The sequence below is a fragment of the Triturus cristatus genome, chromosome 8 (assembly GCF_964204655.1).
Source record: "Triturus cristatus chromosome 8, aTriCri1.1, whole genome shotgun sequence".
NCBI lineage: Eukaryota > Metazoa > Chordata > Amphibia > Caudata > Salamandridae > Triturus > Triturus cristatus.
Window position 1 is genome coordinate 1,386,268,241 of NC_140591.1, and position 22,390 is coordinate 1,386,290,630.

Below are 22,390 nucleotides of genomic sequence, written 5' to 3' on the forward strand. Positions count from 1 at the left end.
GGATAATAGATCTGGGCAGAAAAAGGCAAAGTCAGCCGAATTCACAATCAAGTAGGCAAATCAAAAATGGAAGTAACAGGAAGAAAAAAAAGTATCCTGTAAAGGAAAAAAGAAAGAGTTAACAATGAAAAGTATGGAAATTATTAAATATATAAATGCTCTAGCGGGTTTTTGACATTAATGTCATGCACCTGGGATCACAACTGACCTGGAACGACTCCAGTCAGCATCAGACGTTCCCCCTCTTTACATACATTTGGGAAGAGCCCCAAAACCTGGCTCTTTGGGTAAGACCAAGCTGCACGTCCCCCCATCGCCCCCAGCGCCTTGAGACCCTCGCGGGTGAGTAGCACGCTTCACAAATCCCTGATTGATTGATTGATTGACAATCACATTTTGGTTTTTTAAGTACGAAGGAAGACAAGTAAAAACCAGCCAGGCCATGACTCGCTATTGAGAAAGGCCTTGCACCACAAGTTAACATCAGAGCGTGTAGGTGGGGGTCAGCCTCACAGACATCTCTCTCACACAACAACTCTTCAAAAATGACAGATAAAAAGACATAACTGGCTGAAGGTGTCAGGCATAGTATTTTGGCGGCTACGCATAAGTAATCAGACATTGATTTAGTGAGTTTTCATTGTGAAACAATCATTGCTGCTGTAATGACAATCTTTTGGCTTTTTGCAGGATTGTAGTTTGCGACTTGTTGCCATTATTACGCATTTAATTGCATTATGGATTTTGTCTTATTGCTGTGCTTTTACACCATGAATAATTTGGGTTACAACGTGTGCATAAAAATAAATGCGCATATCAAGATTTCTGAACCAGCGTCACTTCAAAATTATAATGTATAGCCTTAAAGACCTGTAAAAATATATTTCAAAAGAATAAACCTGTAATAGATTCCTCATACACTTAGAACATGCTTTACGCTTTTAGAGAAGTCAAAATAATGAAAGTTTGCATTTTTTGAAAAAGAGCCAGAACACCTTTTTCCCCATCATTTTATTGTGTGACGAGCATTTACAACTTTTTTCATTCATGGACCTAAAACATAAAAAATAGACCTTTCAGCATAAAAAAGAAATATATAAGAACATCTGACGTATGCGTCATAACATTATATACAACAATGGCACCGCGCGAGCACCCGACTTTAGATATTTTTAAAACGATCATGTTCCACTTGGCACTGTACAGACAGGTTCAAAGAGAGGCTCATACTGCACTGGGATACAACTGAACTTGAGATGGTCATAAGAAAAGGGGTAAAAAGATACCAAAGATATACCGAAGCTTTACTGATGCTTTCCTATGTAAACCAATAGACAGCACATAACAGGACTTCAGAAGGCATATCTATCTCAAGAAGAAAAAACAGAGGTGTCGAGAAACTTGGTTAAAACAAGAAGATTGCCAGCATTTCTAAAAAGCATTACTACAATGACTGGAATAAAAGATTAAGATTAAATCATTTCACAACGTTAGATATCAAGCATTATTAATGCATCAAAACACCATGAAAGTACCAAGTCATCAGTAACATATTACATTCATTGAAAGAGAAAAGTTCTGTTCTCTGCAAAAGACCCACAGAGCATTGATTGTGCACTGCACACTTAACTGAGCAGAATCAACTAGCAGTGAGAAGAAAGGGATTGTCGTCACCATTGGGATGTAAAACCTTCAGGCTAAAGACAGGGCTATAACGCTGTACAGAAACATTGCATCTACATCTAAAATATTTTGCCAGCTCTTTCTACTTCATTCTATTCCATGGTTACATGTGAAGAAGTACCTGGTTTCTTGTTAGTTGCCCTGATGAAGACTCTGGAAGGCCGAAACACATCAAAATGAAACTTCATTTGTCCTGTTAGTGCCAGCTGTGTGATGAAATTATGGCAATCTGTTTCCCAGTCGGACATCTCCAGCATCTAGTGACTGCACTCACACTGGGGAGCTTTTACCGTAACACTATATTAGTGTATCCATGTGAAATCAGTGCAAGAAAAGCATTTCTGAAAAAAATAGTTGTGCACCAAGTTTTAACTTCTTTTACCTGAAAATTGTTAAAAAGTCCATTCCCTAGATCTCGATTTTCAGTGCACAATATACCCTGTTCTTGTTAGTTTGAAGCCTATATAGATGACAGAGTGATGCTAGGTTTACTAAGGAACTACATCTTTTTTTCAGTAGACTCCGCGCCTGCTGAAATTCTGCAATCCTTTCATCCTGGTTAGCCCCCAAAAATGTCACCAAGTACTTCATGTGCAGTTCATACAAATTATTTCTTTAGACATAACTGTAGTCCCAAATATATTGTAAGCATTTATAATGAAGCCTGTGATCTTTAGAAAAATCTCTGGTTTTGCCCAAGTATATGCTTTTAACGTTTTAGTTATTTAAATATATATATATTTACTTATATATAAAAGTGTGCTCAAAATCAAAACTTGACCACCATATACAGAGCAAGGAGTCAAGCTCCCTATGTACATTTCATGTACCCACACATATCTGGTAAAAATAGAAAGAAATGTGTTCACGTTTTAACTATGGGTTTCTGCTGAAACAGTGTGGGTATGTCATTTGTGAAACAAACAACTCCAATGCACGCATTAAATAAAAATCTGTAGCATAAGCAAACGTTCACTATGCAAATCTCAATCCTCCCTTCAAACCTCCCCAAAACACATGCTTTTTATTGCAGTGAAGCAGGGCAGGTGCACGGCACTTTGAGATTGAAGGGCCACTCATATCCCACACCAAATGACTTTTTAAAACCCTTTTGATCCTTGTGCTTTCTTTATAATACTTGTGGGTCAGACCCGAAACAAATTATTTTTCCAGTAGTACACAAAGTTTTGTAGCTTCTTGATTGTTGTAGAAGAATAAATACAATATTTAAAAATCCCTCTGTGATGTACAGAGTGGGGTCCTGCTTCATCCATTCAACTTTTTTGCGCTTTTTGTAAAAATATTACATTAATGTGATTGGTTGGCAAAAGACCCATTTAGCTGCCAACTTCTGTGCAAGTGTGCAGGTGACTGATATCCCTTTCCAGTGCATGGAAATGGGTATGGGGAATAATGGGACGAAGTGGGGGCGATAAGGGTGGCGGTTGACAGACTGCTGGAAGGCTTAAAAGAGGGGGCAATTTAAACATATAAAAAAGTGTCCTGTTTAAATCTCTGTGTTTAGCGTTCTGCGCGGCACAAAGTCATCACGCTTGACCCATATCACCTCTTCAGTATTGCTCTCTGTACTGCCATTGAGTCCAGACAAAGCACTTTGCTTTCTCAACTGAGACATTCGAGACGCATGTGCATTCATTGTTTTGCGGTAGGTCTCGCTCTGTCCCAGTGGTATTCTGGTGATGCAGGCAGCCTGAAACTGTGCTTGGAGATCCTTTTCTGCTGAGCCACTCTTCACAGACTCACAGTACTCATCGTCGCTACTTAGAATGTCCGTCTCTTTAATGTGCTCCTGGTCTTCATACTGAGCAAGATCAAACTGCTCCTCCACCCATCGGTCCGTGTCACCGCCACTGCCTGTACACTGCTGCTGCTCTTTGTCAGGGCTGCCAGTTGAGGCTTCATCCGTGTCAATGGTAAAGCGATTTTTGATAAGTCGACGCCTTCTTGCAAGTGACCGGCTCGGCGCTGAAACTGAAAAAGAGGATCACTTAAGTAGATGCATATTGTGTAGTGAGCTTTCACAAGTTTTTATTAAGGTGAATCACAACTAAATCATTCAGATTTACTTCCCATCCCAAACCTTTGCAAATTTGTTCTATGTCAAAAAAAGGAAACAAAGGGAATTGACTTGGGAGAAATCTCTCCAACATTTTTGTGTGGAATCCCTTTGATCGCTTTTGCAAACCATTAGATTTAACCAACCTGACTACTTCACGTCTTTTGTTTTTGCTAGTTTTAGCAGCAGTGTTCTAGTATCTTTTAACAATCAGTATCAAGTAAAAGGCAACAGTCTCGAGTGATGCTATGATCGTCAATTGACATTATTGCCAAAAATATATTAAGCAAATACCTGTTAGCTGCACTGAGGAATTTGAGTGTTTCACAGCCTTAGATTGCAACGAAAAGCAAAAGCATTACTCCCAGATCAGACCAAAACACATTCAAGACATGGAATAAGAAACCAAAAATACAGATGGGGGGGGTCATATCTTTTTTTTTTTTTTTTAAATTATTTTTTATTAATTTTATTTCAACAATCAGTCAAGCTTAAGCAATGTAAGAAAGCAAAGAAAAAAAAAAGGTGAAACATAATACATCAGATCCAATTGATAATTGGGTTCCAGATTTTCAAACCAAACATTTTTTTCCTTATCCCCTTAAGTTTATACATAGCTATTTCAATATGATAGATATACAATAGTTTACATTGTCACTGATGAAAAGTTGGGGGTTCATTATCAATCCAGCGGGAGGTGATGCAGAACCGAAAAACAGACATACAAATAAAGAGAAATGCTTCTTCAGCCCTAGATCTTACCCCAGATTGGTCAGTTTGAATGCCAAAAATTACCAATTCGGGCGAAACTTTAACGAGAATACCTAAAGTATGATTAAGAATATATTCAATATCAGCAATAAAGCGAGAAAGTTTGTTACATCTAAAAAACATATGAGGGCTGGAAATAGATGACGAGGAATGGATGCACGCTTTGGCTTCTCCACGTGAGGTCGCGATATCGGCCAGATTGCGGCTCATCCAATTGAAGATCCTACACAGAGTCTATATATCTTGCACAAGATTACATATGATGGGTAGGGCTGACACGACGCTATGTAGGAGGGGGTGCGGAGGTGATGGAACCTTTTTTCACGTGCTGTGGGACTGCCCAAAGGTTCAGAGGTACTGGAGGAGGGTGGTGCGGGAGATGGAAGAGGTCTGGGAGGTGGAGATTCGCCCCGAAGCCAAGAGGTGCCTCCTCAACATATGGGAACCAACTGACCTGCCGCCAAAAGGGAGGATCTGGGTGACGCTCGGGCAAATGGTAGCAAAAAGAAACATTGCCAGGCTCTGGGGCAGCGCTGTACCACCGAAACTCTCAGACTGGACCAGCGACATGGACTGGTGCATGCTGCAGGAAAAGACAGTATATGTGGCTAGAGGGTGCCCGCGCAAGTGGGTTGAGGTGTGGTCCAAGTGGAATGATTTTAGGGGGGGAATCTGCGAACCTCCTTCCATTGTGCAAGATGACCCCGGAGACGATTAGACCCGTGTTACCGCGACTCGGGGAGCTGGGAGTGGGGGGGGAGGGTGCTGGCTAGCTAAGGGCACACATAAAACGCAGTGCTGACCGATGTTTCGGGAGGGGGAGGGGGGGGAGTTGGAAGTTTCGGCACTTTATGCCTCCTGGGCAACCTGACCAAATTTGTGATTGTTTGCTTAAGTCTGAGACAAGTAACATTCTTCTCTACCTCACGATACGTGTACACTCCTTAACGCCGCCGTACCTCCGGGTTGACGGCATGGGGCTGTGTGATCAGATATGCATCCAAATGTGTTTTTCGCGGCCGGCCCGCTGGGTTGTAGGCTCTTTGCTGTGTACCGTACTGTTTCAAATAAAGGTTTTCAAAACTTAAAAAAAAAAAAAAAAAAACATATGAATAGAGTCCGCATCCTCCTCCGCACAACGAATACATCTTGAGTCCCCCCCAACCTTCCATTTAGCTGTCTTAAGAGGTGAGTAATAGAGATCAAAAATAGACATAAAGTGTTGACTTTGAAGGGATCCATTAAAAAGTACTTTCATAGATATTTCAATTGATCTAGCCATATCAATATTAGATAAATCTAACTTCCTTTGACACCTGTTCTCTACTAAAGAAAGGTCATCTTCAATTAAATTAGTTGTCATTTGATAGACTGGGCCAACTTTCTTTGTTTTCCTTATGGCCTCCAGTATCTTATTGGCATTCATACAGGAATGCGTAAGCAGACCTTTTGATGCTAGAGAGCTCCGGATCTGAAGATATTTAAAGAAATGATGTTGTGATAAGCCAAATTGGTTCTGCAGGGCAAAAAATGAGGAGAGTTGGGAGTCTTGATATAAGTCACCAAGAATCTGTATACCTAATGAAGACCAAACTCTTATAATTTGATCGTGAAACACAGATGGTAACGCAGGATTATTGAGCAGAGGAGAATAATAGCTAATTGAGCCCAGACCAAGAATTTTTCCCTTAAATTGTCGCCAGATTGCAGCACATGCTATAATAATCTTAAATTTGTTTTTTTTACAATAACTGGGTTCAATGATTTTAACTAAACATTGAGGGGCCATTTCACCTAATAAGAGTTCATAAACAGATGGATAGAGGAAATTTTCAGTAATGATATCTGGAAAAATAAGTATACCCATAGATCTTATAGAAATAAGCCAATAATACAGCCGGAAGTTCGGAACTCCCCAGCCTCCTTTCAACCTAGGTAGGTAACACCATTTAAGCGCTCGACGGGAGCGACGATACCCCCACAGAAATCTAGAAATCATCCTATCAATTTTCGTAAAATAGAAGGTAGAAAACAAAAGAGGTATTGTTCGAAATAAGTATAAAAACTTAGGAAAAATTAGCATTTTAATTATATTGACTCGGCCATACAGGGAGAAATGTAGATTATTTAATCTCTCTAGAGTTTTATTAGAAGAGTTCAAAACAGGCTCAATATTCAATCGTACAATCTCATCAACCCTGGGAGATATAGTAATCCCTAGATATTGGGACCGAACATCAAATACCAATTCATTAGGACGGCCAAAATCAGAATGAATTAGTTGAGTTTTAGCCACATTCAGCTTGTAGCCGGATAAGAGGCCAAATTCTCCTGCAAGAGAAATAATTTTAGGTAAAGCACGTCTTATATCTGTAGTGGTAACAGCTACGTCGTCTGCGTATGCAAAAACTTTGAATAAATTGGCATTAATTTGCACAGGAACAATATCCAGGGCGGAAGAGAGATTGCAAAGGTATGGTTCGAGGTATAAAGCAAACAAGAGAGGCGAACAAGGACAACCTTGTCTGGTCCCCCTTGTTATTATAAAACCCCTAGATAGAGAGTTAGTAATTCTAATGACAGCTTTAGGATGAGTATATAAAGATTTTACAGCGTTAATGAATAAATTGGGAAAGCCCATCCAGAGCATAACAGACCATAAAAACTCCCAGGAGACCCTGTCGAACGCTTTCTCAGCGTCCAACAGGGCCACCGCAGCTGGTGATTCAACAGTCTGAGCCCAATCTAATATGGCTATTATCTTTTTAACATGGTCAGTAGTATCTCTTTTCGCTATAAAACCATGTTGTCTGGGGGAAACAAGAGTCGACATTAAAGGATTAAGTCTATTGGCGAGGATTTTAGAATAAATCTTACTATCGGTAGAGATAAGAGAAATGGGTCGATACGAGCCAAGTTCTTCACTATTTTTACCTTTTTTTAAAAAAATTACAATAGTAGCATGGTACCAAGAGTCTGGTGAGTTGCCTATAAAAGACGAGCGGAAAATCTTAATCAACTCCAGCTTTAAGATTCCTTTAAATTTAAGATAGAATTCTAAAGGGATAGAATCCGGGCCCATAGGAATAGCTAGTTCAATCTCTTCCCATGTGATTGGGGTACTAAGACATTCAAAAAAATCTGATGGCATTCTAGAAACATTAATCTGATCAAGAAAATTTTTAATCTCAGAGCCAGACACTATATCGGATTGATGGTATAGCTGTTGATAAAATTCATTGAATGCTGCTAATATATCGGCTTTAGCAGTTTTAAACTCACCATGAAGATCTTGAATTTTATAGATCTCATTAGCCGAGGATCTTTGACGTAATCTTTGGGCCAAGACCTTCCCAGATTGCTCACTGAGTTCATAGCTTTCGGTCCGATATTGGTTATGTTGTAGGGCAACATGATCAGCTATATGAGCATACACCAAGCTACGTTTAATCGAGAGATTTTGTCGAGCTTCCTCTATATCTTGGTTCAATTTAATATTCAATGCAAGACGTTTCTCTGCATTCAAAACCAGAGTACAATCACTTTTAAATTTATTGCGCTTATTCTTTAGTTGAAAGTTAGCATATTTTAAAGTCTCACCCCGTACAACTGATTTAAACGTATCCCATACTATTGGAATTGAAGCCGTGTCGTTATTTAAATTGAAAAACCCCTGAATGACATTAGACATAAATTTAACATAATCAGGTTGTAGAAGTAAATTCCGTTGGAACGTCCAGGTTGATTTCTGTGTTTGACCAACTAAAGGCAGACTAAGCTTTAGACAGAGAGGATTATGATCAGATAACAATCTGGGCGAGACTTCAATCTCGGTTTTATCCAAAAAAAACTGGGATAAAAAAAAATAATCAATACGAACACACTTCATATGTGGAGCAGAAAAAAAAGTAAAACCAGGCTCATTAGGATGAGTCATATACCAAGCATCGAATAGAGCATTATCTAACAGTAAAGATCTTAACGCCCGAAAAGACCGTGGTTTCGAACCACTATATCTTGAATTTTGTCGAAAATTGCAATCAGCATCAGAGTGGATATTAAAATCCCCACAGAAAATAATAGGAATATCGTTACGCGCGAACTCTTGATTTAAGTAGTTAAATAATTCGGAATCATCAAGATTGGGGCCATAAATTGAATAAAGTAAGAATCTACATTGCGAGACAAGGAGTTCTGCCCTTGCCCATCTGCCCCAACTATCGGCAGAAGTTTTTATAACTGTGCCCAGATTCCGGCGCATAAGTATGGCTACACCCCGTTTAATGCCTGTCTGCCTAGAAGCAATAAGCAATTCGAATCCAGGAAACTTGAGCAAATCTTTTTTCTCCCAGGATAAATGTGTCTCTTGGAGACAGAGTATATCAATCTGTAATAAATAAATCATTCTAATCAACATAGCCCTTTTTTTTGAGTCATTAAGCCCATTGATATTAAGTGTACAGATTTTAATTGTCTTCTGCATTAGAAAAAGTAAAAACAGACAATATAAAAATTAAGGAATTATGGAGGTTATATTCTGACACAAAAAGTTTCTTATGATATTGAAAATCAGATAAGACACAGTGGCATTCCAAAACTTTACCAAATACTGCATTGATAGGTAACAAATCTAAATTGGGCTCCATAAACAAAAAAAGTCCTATATAGCAATCTTGCTCAGCTCTGACTGATGTTGAATTACACCCCCACCACCCCCACCACCACCACCACCACCACCACCACCACCACCCCCACCACCCGAGCAAACCCTCCCCTAACACAATCCCCCCACCCCAACCCACCTTATGATGCACAGGGACAACCAGTCCCTGGGATCAGCGAGTGCCATCCCGCCCCCCTCCCGAAAGACCCAAAGAGAAGAAAAGTTCAAAAGTCCAAGTAATCCAGCCAAAAAGCCGTCTCAGATAGTATTAAATTGACAATTTGGCCCAAAAAACCCCCCAAAAAAAACAAACCTAGTACATAATAAACATGATAAACATGAAAAATGCAAAAAGAGAGATACACAAAAACAGTGCTAAGATAAAATTAAGATGTAGTTATATAGAGTCCAAATATTCCTTGGCCAAAATTTCAGAAACAAAAAATTTTGTTTGATTCTTGAAAATAACTGAGTTTAGCTGGATTTTGTAGGTAGACAGTAGCGCTTTTTTCTTGAAAACCAGCAATTGATTGTCGTAGCTGCCATCGCTTAGTAACAGTTGATTGACAAAAATCCGGCCTGGCAAAAAAGCAACAGCCATTAGCAGAGCGTTTTTTGTTGGGTCTGGCCAAATCAGAAATAGCTTCTCGGGCCAAAAAGTTGTTAAATCTAACCAGAATAGCTCTTGGATATTCTCCATCTTTGGACTTGGGTTTGCTTTGAAATGGAAACCGATGGGCACGTTCAATCACTAGAGCCCAGTCCCAAGCGATGAGTTCCGGGAATGCAGAAGAAAAAAAGATCACAGATAAATTTTCGAGTATCTGTTCCCCCAAGATTCTCGGGGATTTCTAAGGGGGGTCATATCTACAGTTTAAAGCACCCATCTAGAATAGGCCACAGAGGCAATATATCATCATGATTTTATACATGATTTAAAATTCCCAACTTCTTCCATGATCGTTTCCTTGCCAGCTGCTTATGCCCTGACCCAGCCACACGTAAAACTGGTAGTAAAGAGAACTTTACATATAACTTTGCTGATATTAAATTTGGAACTTTATCTTCATAATTCAAAGTTTAACTTGAGTTATATAAATGGTAGAGACAATGTCCCTCATCCAGGGCCTCATATACAATGTTTCCATAACAGATCTGTAAAGAGCTGCATTTTTACATGTAATCCTCCTAGAATACCCAATGTAAAGGGAACAATTCTATCCCTGAAACCATTTTCAGCAAATACGTTACCCACATTAGCACTGCCCGTGGAATTCAAAGGTACACAACGGGCCTACCTACTCGCACACACATCTTTGTCCTTTTCCTAGTTCTATGACATGAATACCTCACTTATAGTAGGGCTATCAAATTTGGCCCACAACCTGAAAAATGTTAACAACAGTATCTTGTATTTCTTTCACAGAAATATTTCAATGGGTCAGGTGATCCAAATGTCAATTTACAAATCCTATTTGTAGAGATGTCTACAAGGGTGCTCAATTTGTGTATAAAAGAAGTCTCTTCTAGATATCTGTAGGAAGCTGGCTTTTTATGATATATCAAAATGACATATCGTGTAAGGAGTCTAGGGGTTCCCTTATGAGTGGACAGGGGCTTGCTATGACACTCCCAAGGTGCTTTTCTAGGGGGTAGTGTGGTTGAGCAGCCTTAGTCTTATCACAGAGGAGTGCAACACATCTGAAAATACAAACAATGGTCAATAAATTAGACACACTACTCAAAAAGGAGATCCACACCAATTTATAAAAATAGCAAGTATCTGTATTTTAAGCATCAGAAGAAAATTGTTCAGGTAAATATTTTTTTAAATAGGAAATCTTTTTAGTTCAAAAAGTTAACAATGTTTTGTTAAAATAAAATAAAATGTTTATTAAAAAAAAAGTCAACAATGCAATTTCTTGAAGCTGCAATGTTATCCTATGGGAGGAAAAGTCAATGCGGAATTCAACTATAGTACAGCGACTTAAGGGACCAATTTCCAGGAATTGAGGTGAGTGGCAGGCAAGGTCCAAGGCAGCACCAGCATAACACCACCGGCGGCACTAGGGTAGCCGGGTGCAGAGGTGCAAAACAGTGTTGGGTGCCCAATGTTGCTCTATGGGGATCGCTCATCGCAAAGAGAGGCAGCAGGCTCGGACTGGGAGGCCTGTTGGACTGAACTAACAGTGGGGCTCAGACCTCACGATGCTTGGGACGTAGGAACACCTTTGTTCCTCTTTTGCATGGCCCAGGGGCGACATGTGCGGAGGTCTCTTTAGGAGTCGGGTTTTCCTTACCGAGAGCAGTCGCGGTAGAGGGGGCCTGCGTGCAGAGGCTGCAGGCGACGTCAGAGAATTCACTGGGGGCGAAACCACGGTGGACTCAGTCTCTGGAGGGCTGGGGACCACGATGACACAGTTGGGTCACTTCAACTTTGACCAGGAGTGATGGGTGCACAGGTGTCTTTCAGGCGGCAGGTTTCTGCGGTAACGGAGTCTTCACAGATTTTGAAGGGAAGCAGGTCAGCTACTTCTCAGGAGATCTTGGTTCCTGGGTGAAGTGATAGGCCTCCCGGGATTTGGGGACTCCGAAGATGCAGGACAAGTTGACTTTTGGCGCAACTGTCGAAGTTAGCAGGCAGGCCGGCAGGGTTGGCACCAGGTCAGTTGCTAATTCTTACTTTTTTGGAGGATGCGACTCTTCATAACCTTCTTCGGTTTTCAGGTCGGCGGGATCTGTTTTTCTGGTACCAGGGGCTCCCCTTACTACTGAATTTAGGGGCGTTAGAGGAGTGTAGAGTAGTAGCCAATTGGCTACTGACCCTTGGGGTCACTACACCCCCATATGATCACTTCATGTGAGTTCTGGGCTGGGGCAGGGTTATGCCCAAGTATGCCATCACAAAGATGGTTACTTCTGAAAAGTCCTTTCCACCTCAGTTTGGCCCACCTTAGTAGAGGTACCTGGGGGTGGCACGCCTAGCTGACTAGCTAATTTTCCCGCCTGTCCAGGTGCCAAAGGGGCTCTGGACTTCCTCTCCTGTGAGTGGAGCCAGTGTCACACTTCAAATGCAGCAGCTCTTTGAAACTTGCCAGATTAGGAAGGATAATCAGTAGGTCATCCTGTGGGCGGGGGTGTGACACCCTCTTCCCGGACAGGCTTTTCTTCTGAGAGCAGAAGGCTCTCACCCTAGGAGGTCAGAACAGTCTCTCGGGTGGCAGGCTGGCCAGTCACTGAGCACACCAAAGGCTGGTAAGTTTTTAGGGAACACCTCCAAGGTGTCCTGTGTGTGTATGTATTGGTGAATCCAACACTGGAATCAGTGTAGGTTTATCAATACGAGATGTTTGATACCAAAACATCCCTATTTTCAGTGAAGCCATCATGGAGCTGGGGAACTTGTTTTCACCAGTGTCCAGCACATGTTCTAATAGGGATCATGCTGGTATGCCCTCACATGTAATACCAAGCTCACTGCCTTAGGGCTGTAAGGCCTGCTGTAGGGGTGACTTACAAGTACTACATGTGTGAGTGACCACTTAAGGAGGCACAATTAGCGCTGCAGCCCAAGTGGGACTCTCTTTAGTACTTCAGGCCCTAGGTACCAGGGTTGCCATTTACTAGGGACTTATAGAGGGTGCTAAAGGTATTGTCAGTGGGGGGGAACAATTGTGCAGTTTTGGGAAAGAGATCTCGGACTGGGTACCTGGTTAAAAAGAACCCAGTACACTTACAGTCGAAACACAACGGGTAGCAGGCAAAAAGTGGGGGTGAAAATGTAAAAAAGGAGTACTTCCCTACAACATCTCTTAGCACGGAATAATGATTCCAGACTGCAACCAAGTACACCAAAACATTTACCATCTGCCCTAAACATATTTGATATGCAATCACACAGCTCAAGCCATGTCACTATGAAAATCTCCACTTGTTCAAAATGGAATGGGTAAATATATAGTCAGAAGAAAAGTGGCATCATTATCACTATATTGCGTAATCGGGCAATAAAATGGTCATTGGAAGCATTGTAAAATAGACAATCTTAGTCCAAAATAATGTATTAGCTAATAGGAATTCACCAACAGCCAGCTGGCATCAAGGTCTATCCACTTCAGTGCATTCTTCTCCATGCACCCACATCCCATTTTATTTACATTTCCCTCAATTTTTACGTTTATCAAAAACCTTCTTACAAAGGAGAACTTTATTCTACAAAGAACTGCAGTTTCCCATTCCTGTCATGGAAAGGACAGGGGTATGTCAAACAACTGGAGCACAGTGAGAACCGTTCATTATGAAATTTCTTTTAAGGTTCAGGTTTTTATCTAGTTTGTAAATACGGACTTAGTTGTAGATTCATGCAGTGGGTGCAGTCACTGCAACTTTCTAAAACACAAATTTACAAAGTCTGTATGCACCTCATATAAAGAAAAAAATTGACAAAGTCTGTGTGTACATTGATCATCGTGAAAGCATCTCAGTGAGCACATGTATCTGCATTAAAAATATCTCACTATATGTTGGTTTCATGCACCTTGAGAGGCTCACAGCATTGTCTGGGAGTGTATATATAAAATATATATATAGTGGTTTAAATTATAGTTGGTTATCCAGTCGAGGACTTTCAGAGGTTTGTAAATGATACACACTAAGATCGACTATTATTGGGGTGGATGGTTAACATTTATGAGTGCTGCTCAGATTGCGGAAAGAGGATTTCTCGTTGACAGTTTTGTTGACTGATTCATGTATCATGGATTCTGTTGTAACACTCAAAGATATATGGGGAAAATGATTTATATAGTGCTTCATACCCACTTCAAAGCTGTGACACTTTCTCATTTGCATCAGGTTACTATATTCCCTTTGGAGAGCATAAATAGTTACACACTGCGCTAGTTACAAAAGACAACTTACTGCTACAGCCTCTATAGCTAAATATCAAAACTGAATGATAACAGTTGAGATGCAAGTGATCCCAGTCTAAGGACGAATGGTAGAACTTCGCATCACTTGGGCCAAAGAGCAACTACTACCAAAGGAATATGGTTAAATGTCTTAATTAAAACCCCCCAAAAATCTACCCCACCAGAGTGGACAGGAAAAAATTAAACACTCTCTGTCCAGGTGAAACGCCAAGTGGAATAAATACACTGCCTAGCCCGTGTATTTTTTCTGTAATTAAAGCTTAGATTGTTCAGTCAAGGGGTTGCTTGATCCTTCCGTTTACAGTTTTTGACTACAATATTTGTTTGCGCTATTTTTGTTTTATCTTGTTCACCTTTTTTCGAAAAAGGTTTGCATTGTTTAGGATGATATAGCTAAGGGCTGAGCAATCATTCATGGTTCCATCTTAATAAATACCCAGCTTATACATCATCATGACATTAAATAACTTATGAACTGTGTTAACATATTGTTTCAAATCCTAATCATGCAAATAAATAAACTAATGACGTCTCAAAAGATAAAACAAGTTTAGAGTACCTGCTCTGTGCATTGCCGGCCTCGCACCCTTAAGAGCGCACAAGCGCTTTCCTCCAAAGGGCACATATTGTTGAGAGCTGGGCAAACTTTCTGTTTTAAGAAGTTGTCTCCTGTGCTTGTCTCGAAGAATGGACTGTATGGCCTTCAGGAGCTCCTTTTTGCCAGAAGGAGAGCTAGAAATAGTAAAATAACAATAAACATCACCAGAAACAGCTTTTTTTTAAAAAGGAAAGCAATCTTAATTCCATCTGCCAGACCACAGCATGGCACGGCCTTTAGAGGTTTTGAAGCGACAGCAATGCTCAAGTAACCCTCGCCACGCCAGATGCACCCAACGTGTTTCACCATTAATGGCTAATAGTCAGTTATTCTGCTTTTTTATGCCAACTCCCTTATAATGGAACATACTAAATACCACTTGGAGAAGTCTGGTCATATGATGTACAAGAAAGAGAGCAAGGAACAAAAGTTGCCATACAGAGGTTTGGCATAAAACTATGGAAGTCTATAGTGCTCCGTCTGATTTGCTCGAGGTCTGTCAGGAACAGTAACTTAAATTCAGCTCAAGTAAGAATACAAATAATATGCAATGGTGCTTCATTTCAAGAACTGAGACCATCATGTGTGATACTAAACTTCTTTATGCAACCTGCTGCATTGCATCTTTCAAAGCAAATCAAGTGGATAGAAACAAGCCCTGTACTTATTGTGCATGGCCACAGTGCTTAGAAGGTGGGGTCGTGCTAATGCTTGCGTGTTCAGATGCAACATTGTAGTCCTATTTGTGTAAATCTTTTTTAAAGTGGCAGCTTTACCTTACAGCCAATGTGCCCTGGGTTTCCCTTACTGTACCTTCTTTTCCTGACGCCTCTCCTCCCAAGAACAGGTAGGAGAGGTGGATGATGATGAAGGTACATCAGAATACGAGGACAGCCAAGATCGCATTCCAAGAAGTTTATTATTTTCACAAGTTCATCTTGAAGATTCCTCTTCACTACTAGCAACTTTTGCACTGCTATTTGTTGGAGATGCACTCAAATACTTTTACGCCCTTGAATATTATATGGACACTTATAGCACAAATGAAGTCAGGTGGGTAGGTTAGAAAAACATTTCTATCCTGGGAAAAAGGGAGAGTCTAAAGGTGTTTTGGCCGAAGGTGTGCCAAGAACCACCAGAGATGGTGAGCTTGTCTGTAAGGTAAGCAAGTGTTTGAGATTGTGGTGGCTTGGCTAACAATGAAGTTGGTTTTGAAGATGGTGTGGACGGGCAAGTGGAGCCAATGGATTTCTATCAAGATGAGGGTGATGTGATTACTTTTCATTAGGTCATGGATGAAAAGTGCTGCATGGAGTCTCAGAGGCCATGGGGCAGAGTGGTATCCCAACCCAGATGCAAGAGTATGAGGGCGGCATATGCACTAGTCATCAGCCATCTACATTTGGCATTACAATGCTTACTGGGGGCACCACAATGCACACAATCTCAAGCTCTAAACCAGTCTTTCTCAGAAAATGCTGCCTCCTGGAATACCATCAATTAGGATATAATAAGCACTCACCCCATTTGCCCATATCTCGAAAACGTAATTTAGAAAGCAACTAAGCTTCATCTTTCCCACATTTATCTGAATGCTCAGGTTCAGCGCTCTTTCACCAAAATTCTAAGTTATACCTTCCATTTTTCACAGAGGTTTTCTGTACTGCTATCTGCTTTGTGTTTCATGCAACACGCACTAATACATTATGGTGAAGGAGCGCTATATAAAACCAAAAATACTTAAAAATAAATAAAATGCTTGTACTAAATATCTTTTATCACAAAATATTCAAACTGCTTACAGGAGGTTGAAAAGGTGGGGATCAGATTCAGAATGATCAAATGTTGCTAGAATAAAATGTACCTCAAGCTAGGTATTCTACCAGGATAGTATTAAAATTGACACATCCACTCTCTATAGAATATGATGTCAAAATAAACTTGTGGTAGTTTAATGCACACTGCTACATGTAAGCAGGAAGGAAATTACCAACTTCCCAAAAATCAATACTTGGAGAAAATCAGTTCCAAACATTGAGATGCCTGTTGTACATAGACTAATAAAAAAGCATGTCACAGTTCTATAGATAATTTAGGGTGTAAAACGGTAGCATGAAATTAAATTCTGTAATTCTAAAAAAATAATTACATTTTAAGAAAATGTTTGGTTTACAACAACACAGTCATAACTGTCTTTAGGTGATAACACAAGTGAGGAGGAGATTTGGCCTAATGTCCAGAGCAGCCGACTTTGGAATTGTGGAACCAGGTTCGAGCCTCTGTGTCTGCTCAACATCCTGTGATTCTGGAATTCTGGAAAATCAATGAATCTCCCCAAAAACTAAAAAAAGGAATTTGACATTGTGTAACGTAATATGGTGCTCATATAAAGTGCTCCAATGCCCTTGGGCCGAGTTCGCCCAACATACAAATCTGCAAAAATGTTTAAAAATAAACAAAGGCTACGCTCTTCAGAAATCAATAGTGCTCATGTCATAGATTTCAGAAGGATTAAGGCCAAAGCTACCCCTGGATAAGAATTCTGACCGTAGTCTTTCACAGGCCTCAATAGTGGATGCACAAGATAACTGTGCTACATTACCTAACACAAAGTTTAAAGTGAACATCACGCCAAGTTATAAGAGTAGAAGGGAAAATTGGAAGCCTGGATAGGCATCAGAGGCTCTGATATGGGGTCAAACTTGGTGCATCTATGTACATGCAATGAGGACAAACATTATTAAATAAGATGTAGGTCCAACATGTTAAGTAACTCTGGGCCAAGTTAAGAGCACATTCTTCCAGTACTCCCAGTGTGCAGCCTAAACCAATATCAACAAATGGGCAGTATTTCTACAAGTTCAAAGAAGTGATAATATTAAATACTTCTATCTAATTTGGATGACCTATCATTGCATTTTTGTCACAATTCCCTCTCATACATCACAAATGGTAAACTATGCACATCTGTCATATTTTTATCTTTTTGTAAGCATTTTTCTAATGTTGTCCTGCATTTTGTGAGCTCCCTTCAAACCCAAACCAGGAACTGACTTCACAGGGAAATGGGAAGAGCAGACTTGCTATCCATTATAGCTGAATGGTGGAAAGAGAAATATTTTATTTTATAACTAGTGGAAGGTAAAACGGGACCTTGGCATTGTAGATCTGCACGCTGCACTGTCCATCGTGCAAAATGTAACAGCAAATGGAGACGAGCACTCTTCTTTAACAAATGAGAAACCAAATGTAAAATATTACTAATTGATAAAAGTAGCAGAATTTAAACTATTAACCTACTTTATTTTTGTGGAAAAGATACATGGCATTTAATTTCATTTATGCCATTCTCCTAGACTACCAAATGCCATATCTTCCTTGGACCATACCCTCAACAAGTGCAGAGATGTGTACACAGTCTGAAAATTATGCATGTTAGGTTAGCAAATAAAGTAAATGTTAAAACAAGCATTGAAAATGCAATAGGTCTCGCCTTTGATTAAGTTAAAGCCATTTGCTTTGCTAATGGTATTGTATAGCAAAGCAAATGGCTTTAACTTAATGAAAGGCGAGACCTATTGCATTTTTAATGCTTGTTAATGAATTTGTTGTGAACCCCCAATCCATTGTTTTCTAACTCAGTGCCAGGACACGCTTAAGTAGCAACACTTTGTATGTCAATAGTCTATAGTATGAACTGAGCCAAAAAGGCAGGGGGGAACTGGATAGAGTTAGAGGCAAGGACAGTCCAGATGTGGCAAGGAGCTGGTTATGCATTGTGAAGTGTTAAAGAGGTGCGTCTTCAACTCTTTATTAAATTGGACGGCGTCTGGGTGTCATTATACATACAGGGATTATGTCATATCCACGGACGCAGGATGCTTCAGAGCTTCTTTAATAATGACAGACCATGAGGGCCCTCAGGGAGTCGGTGTGAGAGAGCAGAGACTAAGAGCCAGCCAGTGTGACAGGTAGCCAGGCCCAGTGGTCAGCGTGGCAGGTCTGAATTATGCGGCAGCCAGTATGGGAGAAGCCTGGCTGCACAACCTGTGTAGCAGGACCGCTGACATCAGACTCCGCCATGAGTGTGACAGGCGGAGGCCAAGAGGCCAGATGGTGAAGTCAGTACGGTAGAAGTACACCAACAGTACGATCCGCTGCTGGTGTGACAGGGTGCCGGCTGTGTAGCCTGCATGAAGTTGTTGAGCTAAGCTGCAAGTGTGGTAAGAAAGAGGCTGTGCAGCAGTGTGATGGAAGAAAGTACAGAGGTTGTGCTCTGAAGCGAAAAGTGGACGCAGAGGCCAGGCTCCACAGCCAGTAAGGTCAGTTGTTTGTACACATGAGTCCTATATTAGTCAAAGTTGTGAAGTACACGTTCTCTTTTGTTCTGTGGACAGGCATATTGTGAGTCACTCGTTGGAACAAGCAGACCGCAGAAACATCTGTGCAAAGGGAGCCTCCGGTCAGTGGGTCAGGCTGCAAGCCATGTACGTATACACAGAAGCAACGCTGAGATCACGGCGCTGCCTGCTGCTTACATGCGAGGTAAACTGATTACATGCAAGGTAAACTGTCCTCAAGTGAAGCTATAAAGGGCAGTTAGAAAGAAAAGGGAAAATGGTGGTGGTAGTGGTGGGGGGTGCTTAGCAGAGAATGGGGAGAATGCAATAGAAGGGGCTGGAAAGAGGGGCACAAATACAAGGCAGTGACCTACTGATCTAAATAGAAAGAGGAACAGGTAATCAAACATGCAAGCAAAGGGAGGACAAAACAGCAGGGTATATGGGTTAAGTACATTAAACATGGAGATACAAAAGCAGAGTAGGCGAGTGGAAAACTTCACAAAGGAACTGGAGAGTCGTACAACCCAACAGCAGAAAGTCATATGTGCAGTTATGAAGCGTCACATGGTGGAGAGACGGGGAGAGAGGAAGGGCCCCCCCCAAGCGGAGACGAGTCAGGCAGAGTCAAAGGGGAGATGTGTATAGAAGAGGCACCTAAAGGGAGAGGCACGGGGATGGGGGGGGGGGGGTCAAACAGATGGTGAGGAGTTGGGTGACGTCTGAGCAAGGAGCGATGCACCACAGAGTACTAGAGAGGCCCGTGTGGAGGAGTTGTGAGGGTCTGCAAGGTACTCGAAGCCTCAGGCTTTTCACCCTTTCCTTTTTTTGGCGCTTTGTTCAAGCACCTTCACTGGGCAGAAGCAGGAGACGCTTGAAAGCCTCAATTACTTAACGTCAGATTGGCTATTTGTCTTTTAGGGTACAGACTTTCAGCACAATAAGCTAACACTGCAGCAAAAACCACATAAAAAGAAATCTACTTTCAGCTCCCGCCGGTTTCCAGCCTAGAAGGGTGCACTGACCTTAGAATACAGCCATGCCCCTCAGGTCCTATTGTAGTCTCTCCGACTCTTCCCCTAAACAAGTCATAGCATATAGCCCAGATCTCCCGGTTACTCTTTAAATGTATCTATTCCAACGTAAACCCAGATAGAGGCCTTACAGCCACCCTTCTGGGACCAGTGCAGTTCCCTGGGTATAGGTCTTAAACAGCGAATAGCAAAGTATGCCCCCCCCCCCCCCCAAAAAAACACTGGTTTGAGAGCGTGTTGGGTGTAGCCGCTACACAGCCAATAACCGAGGCCGGTCTCTCCGTCTGCTTAATCGGACTCGGAAAACGCTGATGAGAAATACGCCCGGAACTTCCCGACTTTAAAGCGGTTCCTGCCTCTACACAGCCCGGTCTCCCAGCTCACAGGCTAGTCTACTGCCTGCATTCTCACGCCCGCCGAGATAACCATCAGCGTGCAGCCAGCAGCATTTCAGCAGATTCCATGATCACACTGAACAGAGACATATCAAATAACTCTGAATCTCTACCCTCGCATACAACCAGCACCATTCACATTATACACACCAGTGACTGCTGCACATACGGACATTGCATCACAGAACAGGGTAGCTGATTTAGCCACACGACTGCACGAGTGGGAGAGCGATCAGCTGTAGAGGGACTGTGACTGAGACGGGAAGAACAGTCCTCACTTGCAGTCTAGAAGGGGGGGTGGGGGTACACCCAGGACAGTTTTTACACCCATGTGTCAAGCACCGGCTCTGCAACCCCAGGGGCAGCTGCTGCCTCCCAGACCTGCTAATTCCATCAGGAAGAGGGGTCCCACCCTGTCACCAAATGCTCCCTCTGCTGTAATCGTGCTCACAACATGGTTCAAGAGCCAAAAAACAAACACACTTCAAAAGATTCCCAGCCCCCGCCTCCCCAGGGCAAAAGGAAACGCCGGGACCACCCCAAAATACTATTCTGGTGGGAGGGGCTTCGTCTCACATGGTAATAAAAGGCACTGCTATAACCAGCTGCACATCCTATTTCAAGGGGTTCACAATATAATTCATGCTAGATATGATTCCCCTTGGAAAAGCATTTTTAGGCTCTCCCTTATGGCCCAACACAAACACGTGATAATAAAGGAGGTGCTCTCTGCCTCCTGTCCAGTCTCTACTGCCCGTGCTCCAGACTGCTCTTAAAACTGTGGCTGTGGGCTCTTTCCTGCTTGTGATTCACTGCAGCGGGCCTGAGAGGCGCCTGCTCAAAGTCACCGAGCCCCTCTAACTCCGGCGCAGGGGCCCGCCTGCCACAGGCATTGGAATTAATTATGTTCTGTGTGCTTTTCACATCACAGCTTTAAACTCTGCCCTGCCCCTGCCCAGTGACATAATGCCATTATTCGGAGACCGCTCTGTGTCTAACCCCCTTCCCTTAACCTTATTAAATTGTGAGAGGTGCACAGAGGCGGGCCAGCATCGGCTGGGAGTGGGCCTGAGGCTTCCCCTAGGGTCCCTTCACAAACACCAGAGAGCAAACGTTGTGCCACCTCAGGTGAGGGTAGTTCGTCCAGTCCGGTGTTTATTCATTGCGCTATCTACGATACATGCAGTTGTAATGCTCTCGCATTAGAAATAGGGTATTCCAAGGGCAGGTACACAAAAAAACAACAGAGAAAACTACTCGCAGCTAACCTGATCACATAACGGAAAACGAGCGAGAGCTGTTTATTGGGATCAAGACCAAACTTCCCTCTGGTGCGCAGGACCTGCCCGTTTTTTTTCCAGTTCTGTTCAGGGGGGGGGGGGGGAACACAAAGTCCTACCTGCCATTATGCCTATTGAAGCTACCGCAATGTTAGAAGACCAAATACGAATGGTTAAAAAAAAGTGCTTACCCAGGAATTAAAAGACAGTATGTACCGCCGCAAGTAAACGATCCAGTCCCGGTGGGCGGGTCCAAACGTGGACAAGGCGGCAACAAGGAGGGACTAAGAATCCTCCTTTACAATCAGAAGCCAGCGTTTCGCATGGAAGATGACGCTACCCAATTAAAAAGATGGGCGGGGCTTCAAGCCCCCTTCCAAAAGCGTATTGATTACAAAAAGCCCTCGCATGGCGAGAGCGGCGAATGCGTGCTGCTAACGCCATGCGAGACCTACCAAAAATATAGTTCAGCAGCAAACTACAAACATTAAGGAAAGGCAAAGTCACAGTTGGAGAGACCACTGCCCCGTGGCTACAAGACCAGAGATCAGGTGCTTTTTACACACTTCCGTATTGCTTAGAACAGTGTTTTCTAAACTGTGGGACGCAGCCCACTAG

The 22,390-nt window shown here is 42.0% G+C and overlaps 1 protein-coding gene and 1 long non-coding RNA gene across 4 annotated transcripts in view; one reads left to right on the forward strand and one right to left on the reverse strand.

Moving 5' to 3' along the window:
• Window positions 1-994: 994 nt before the first annotated feature.
• The window catches only part of TIAM1 (TIAM Rac1 associated GEF 1), a 491,618-nt gene continuing 470,222 nt past the window's right edge, over window positions 995-22,390 (reverse strand). For all 3 annotated transcript variants that reach the window (XM_085623101.1, XM_085623102.1, XM_085623103.1), the window contains 2 exons: window positions 14,685-14,857; window positions 995-3,675 (listed from right to left, as the gene is read on the reverse strand). In XM_085623101.1, the coding sequence (XP_085479227.1) occupies window positions 3,191-3,675; window positions 14,685-14,857 (658 nt within the window). In that variant the 3' untranslated portion in view covers window positions 995-3,190. The remainder of the gene's footprint in view (window positions 3,676-14,684; window positions 14,858-22,390) is intronic.
• Window positions 19,157-22,390, forward strand: part of LOC146805801 (uncharacterized) — a 117,153-nt gene continuing 113,919 nt past the window's right edge. Inside the window, exon 1 of the long non-coding RNA XR_014967916.1 lies at window positions 19,157-19,210. This is a non-coding gene — a long non-coding RNA (uncharacterized LOC146805801). The remainder of the gene's footprint in view (window positions 19,211-22,390) is intronic.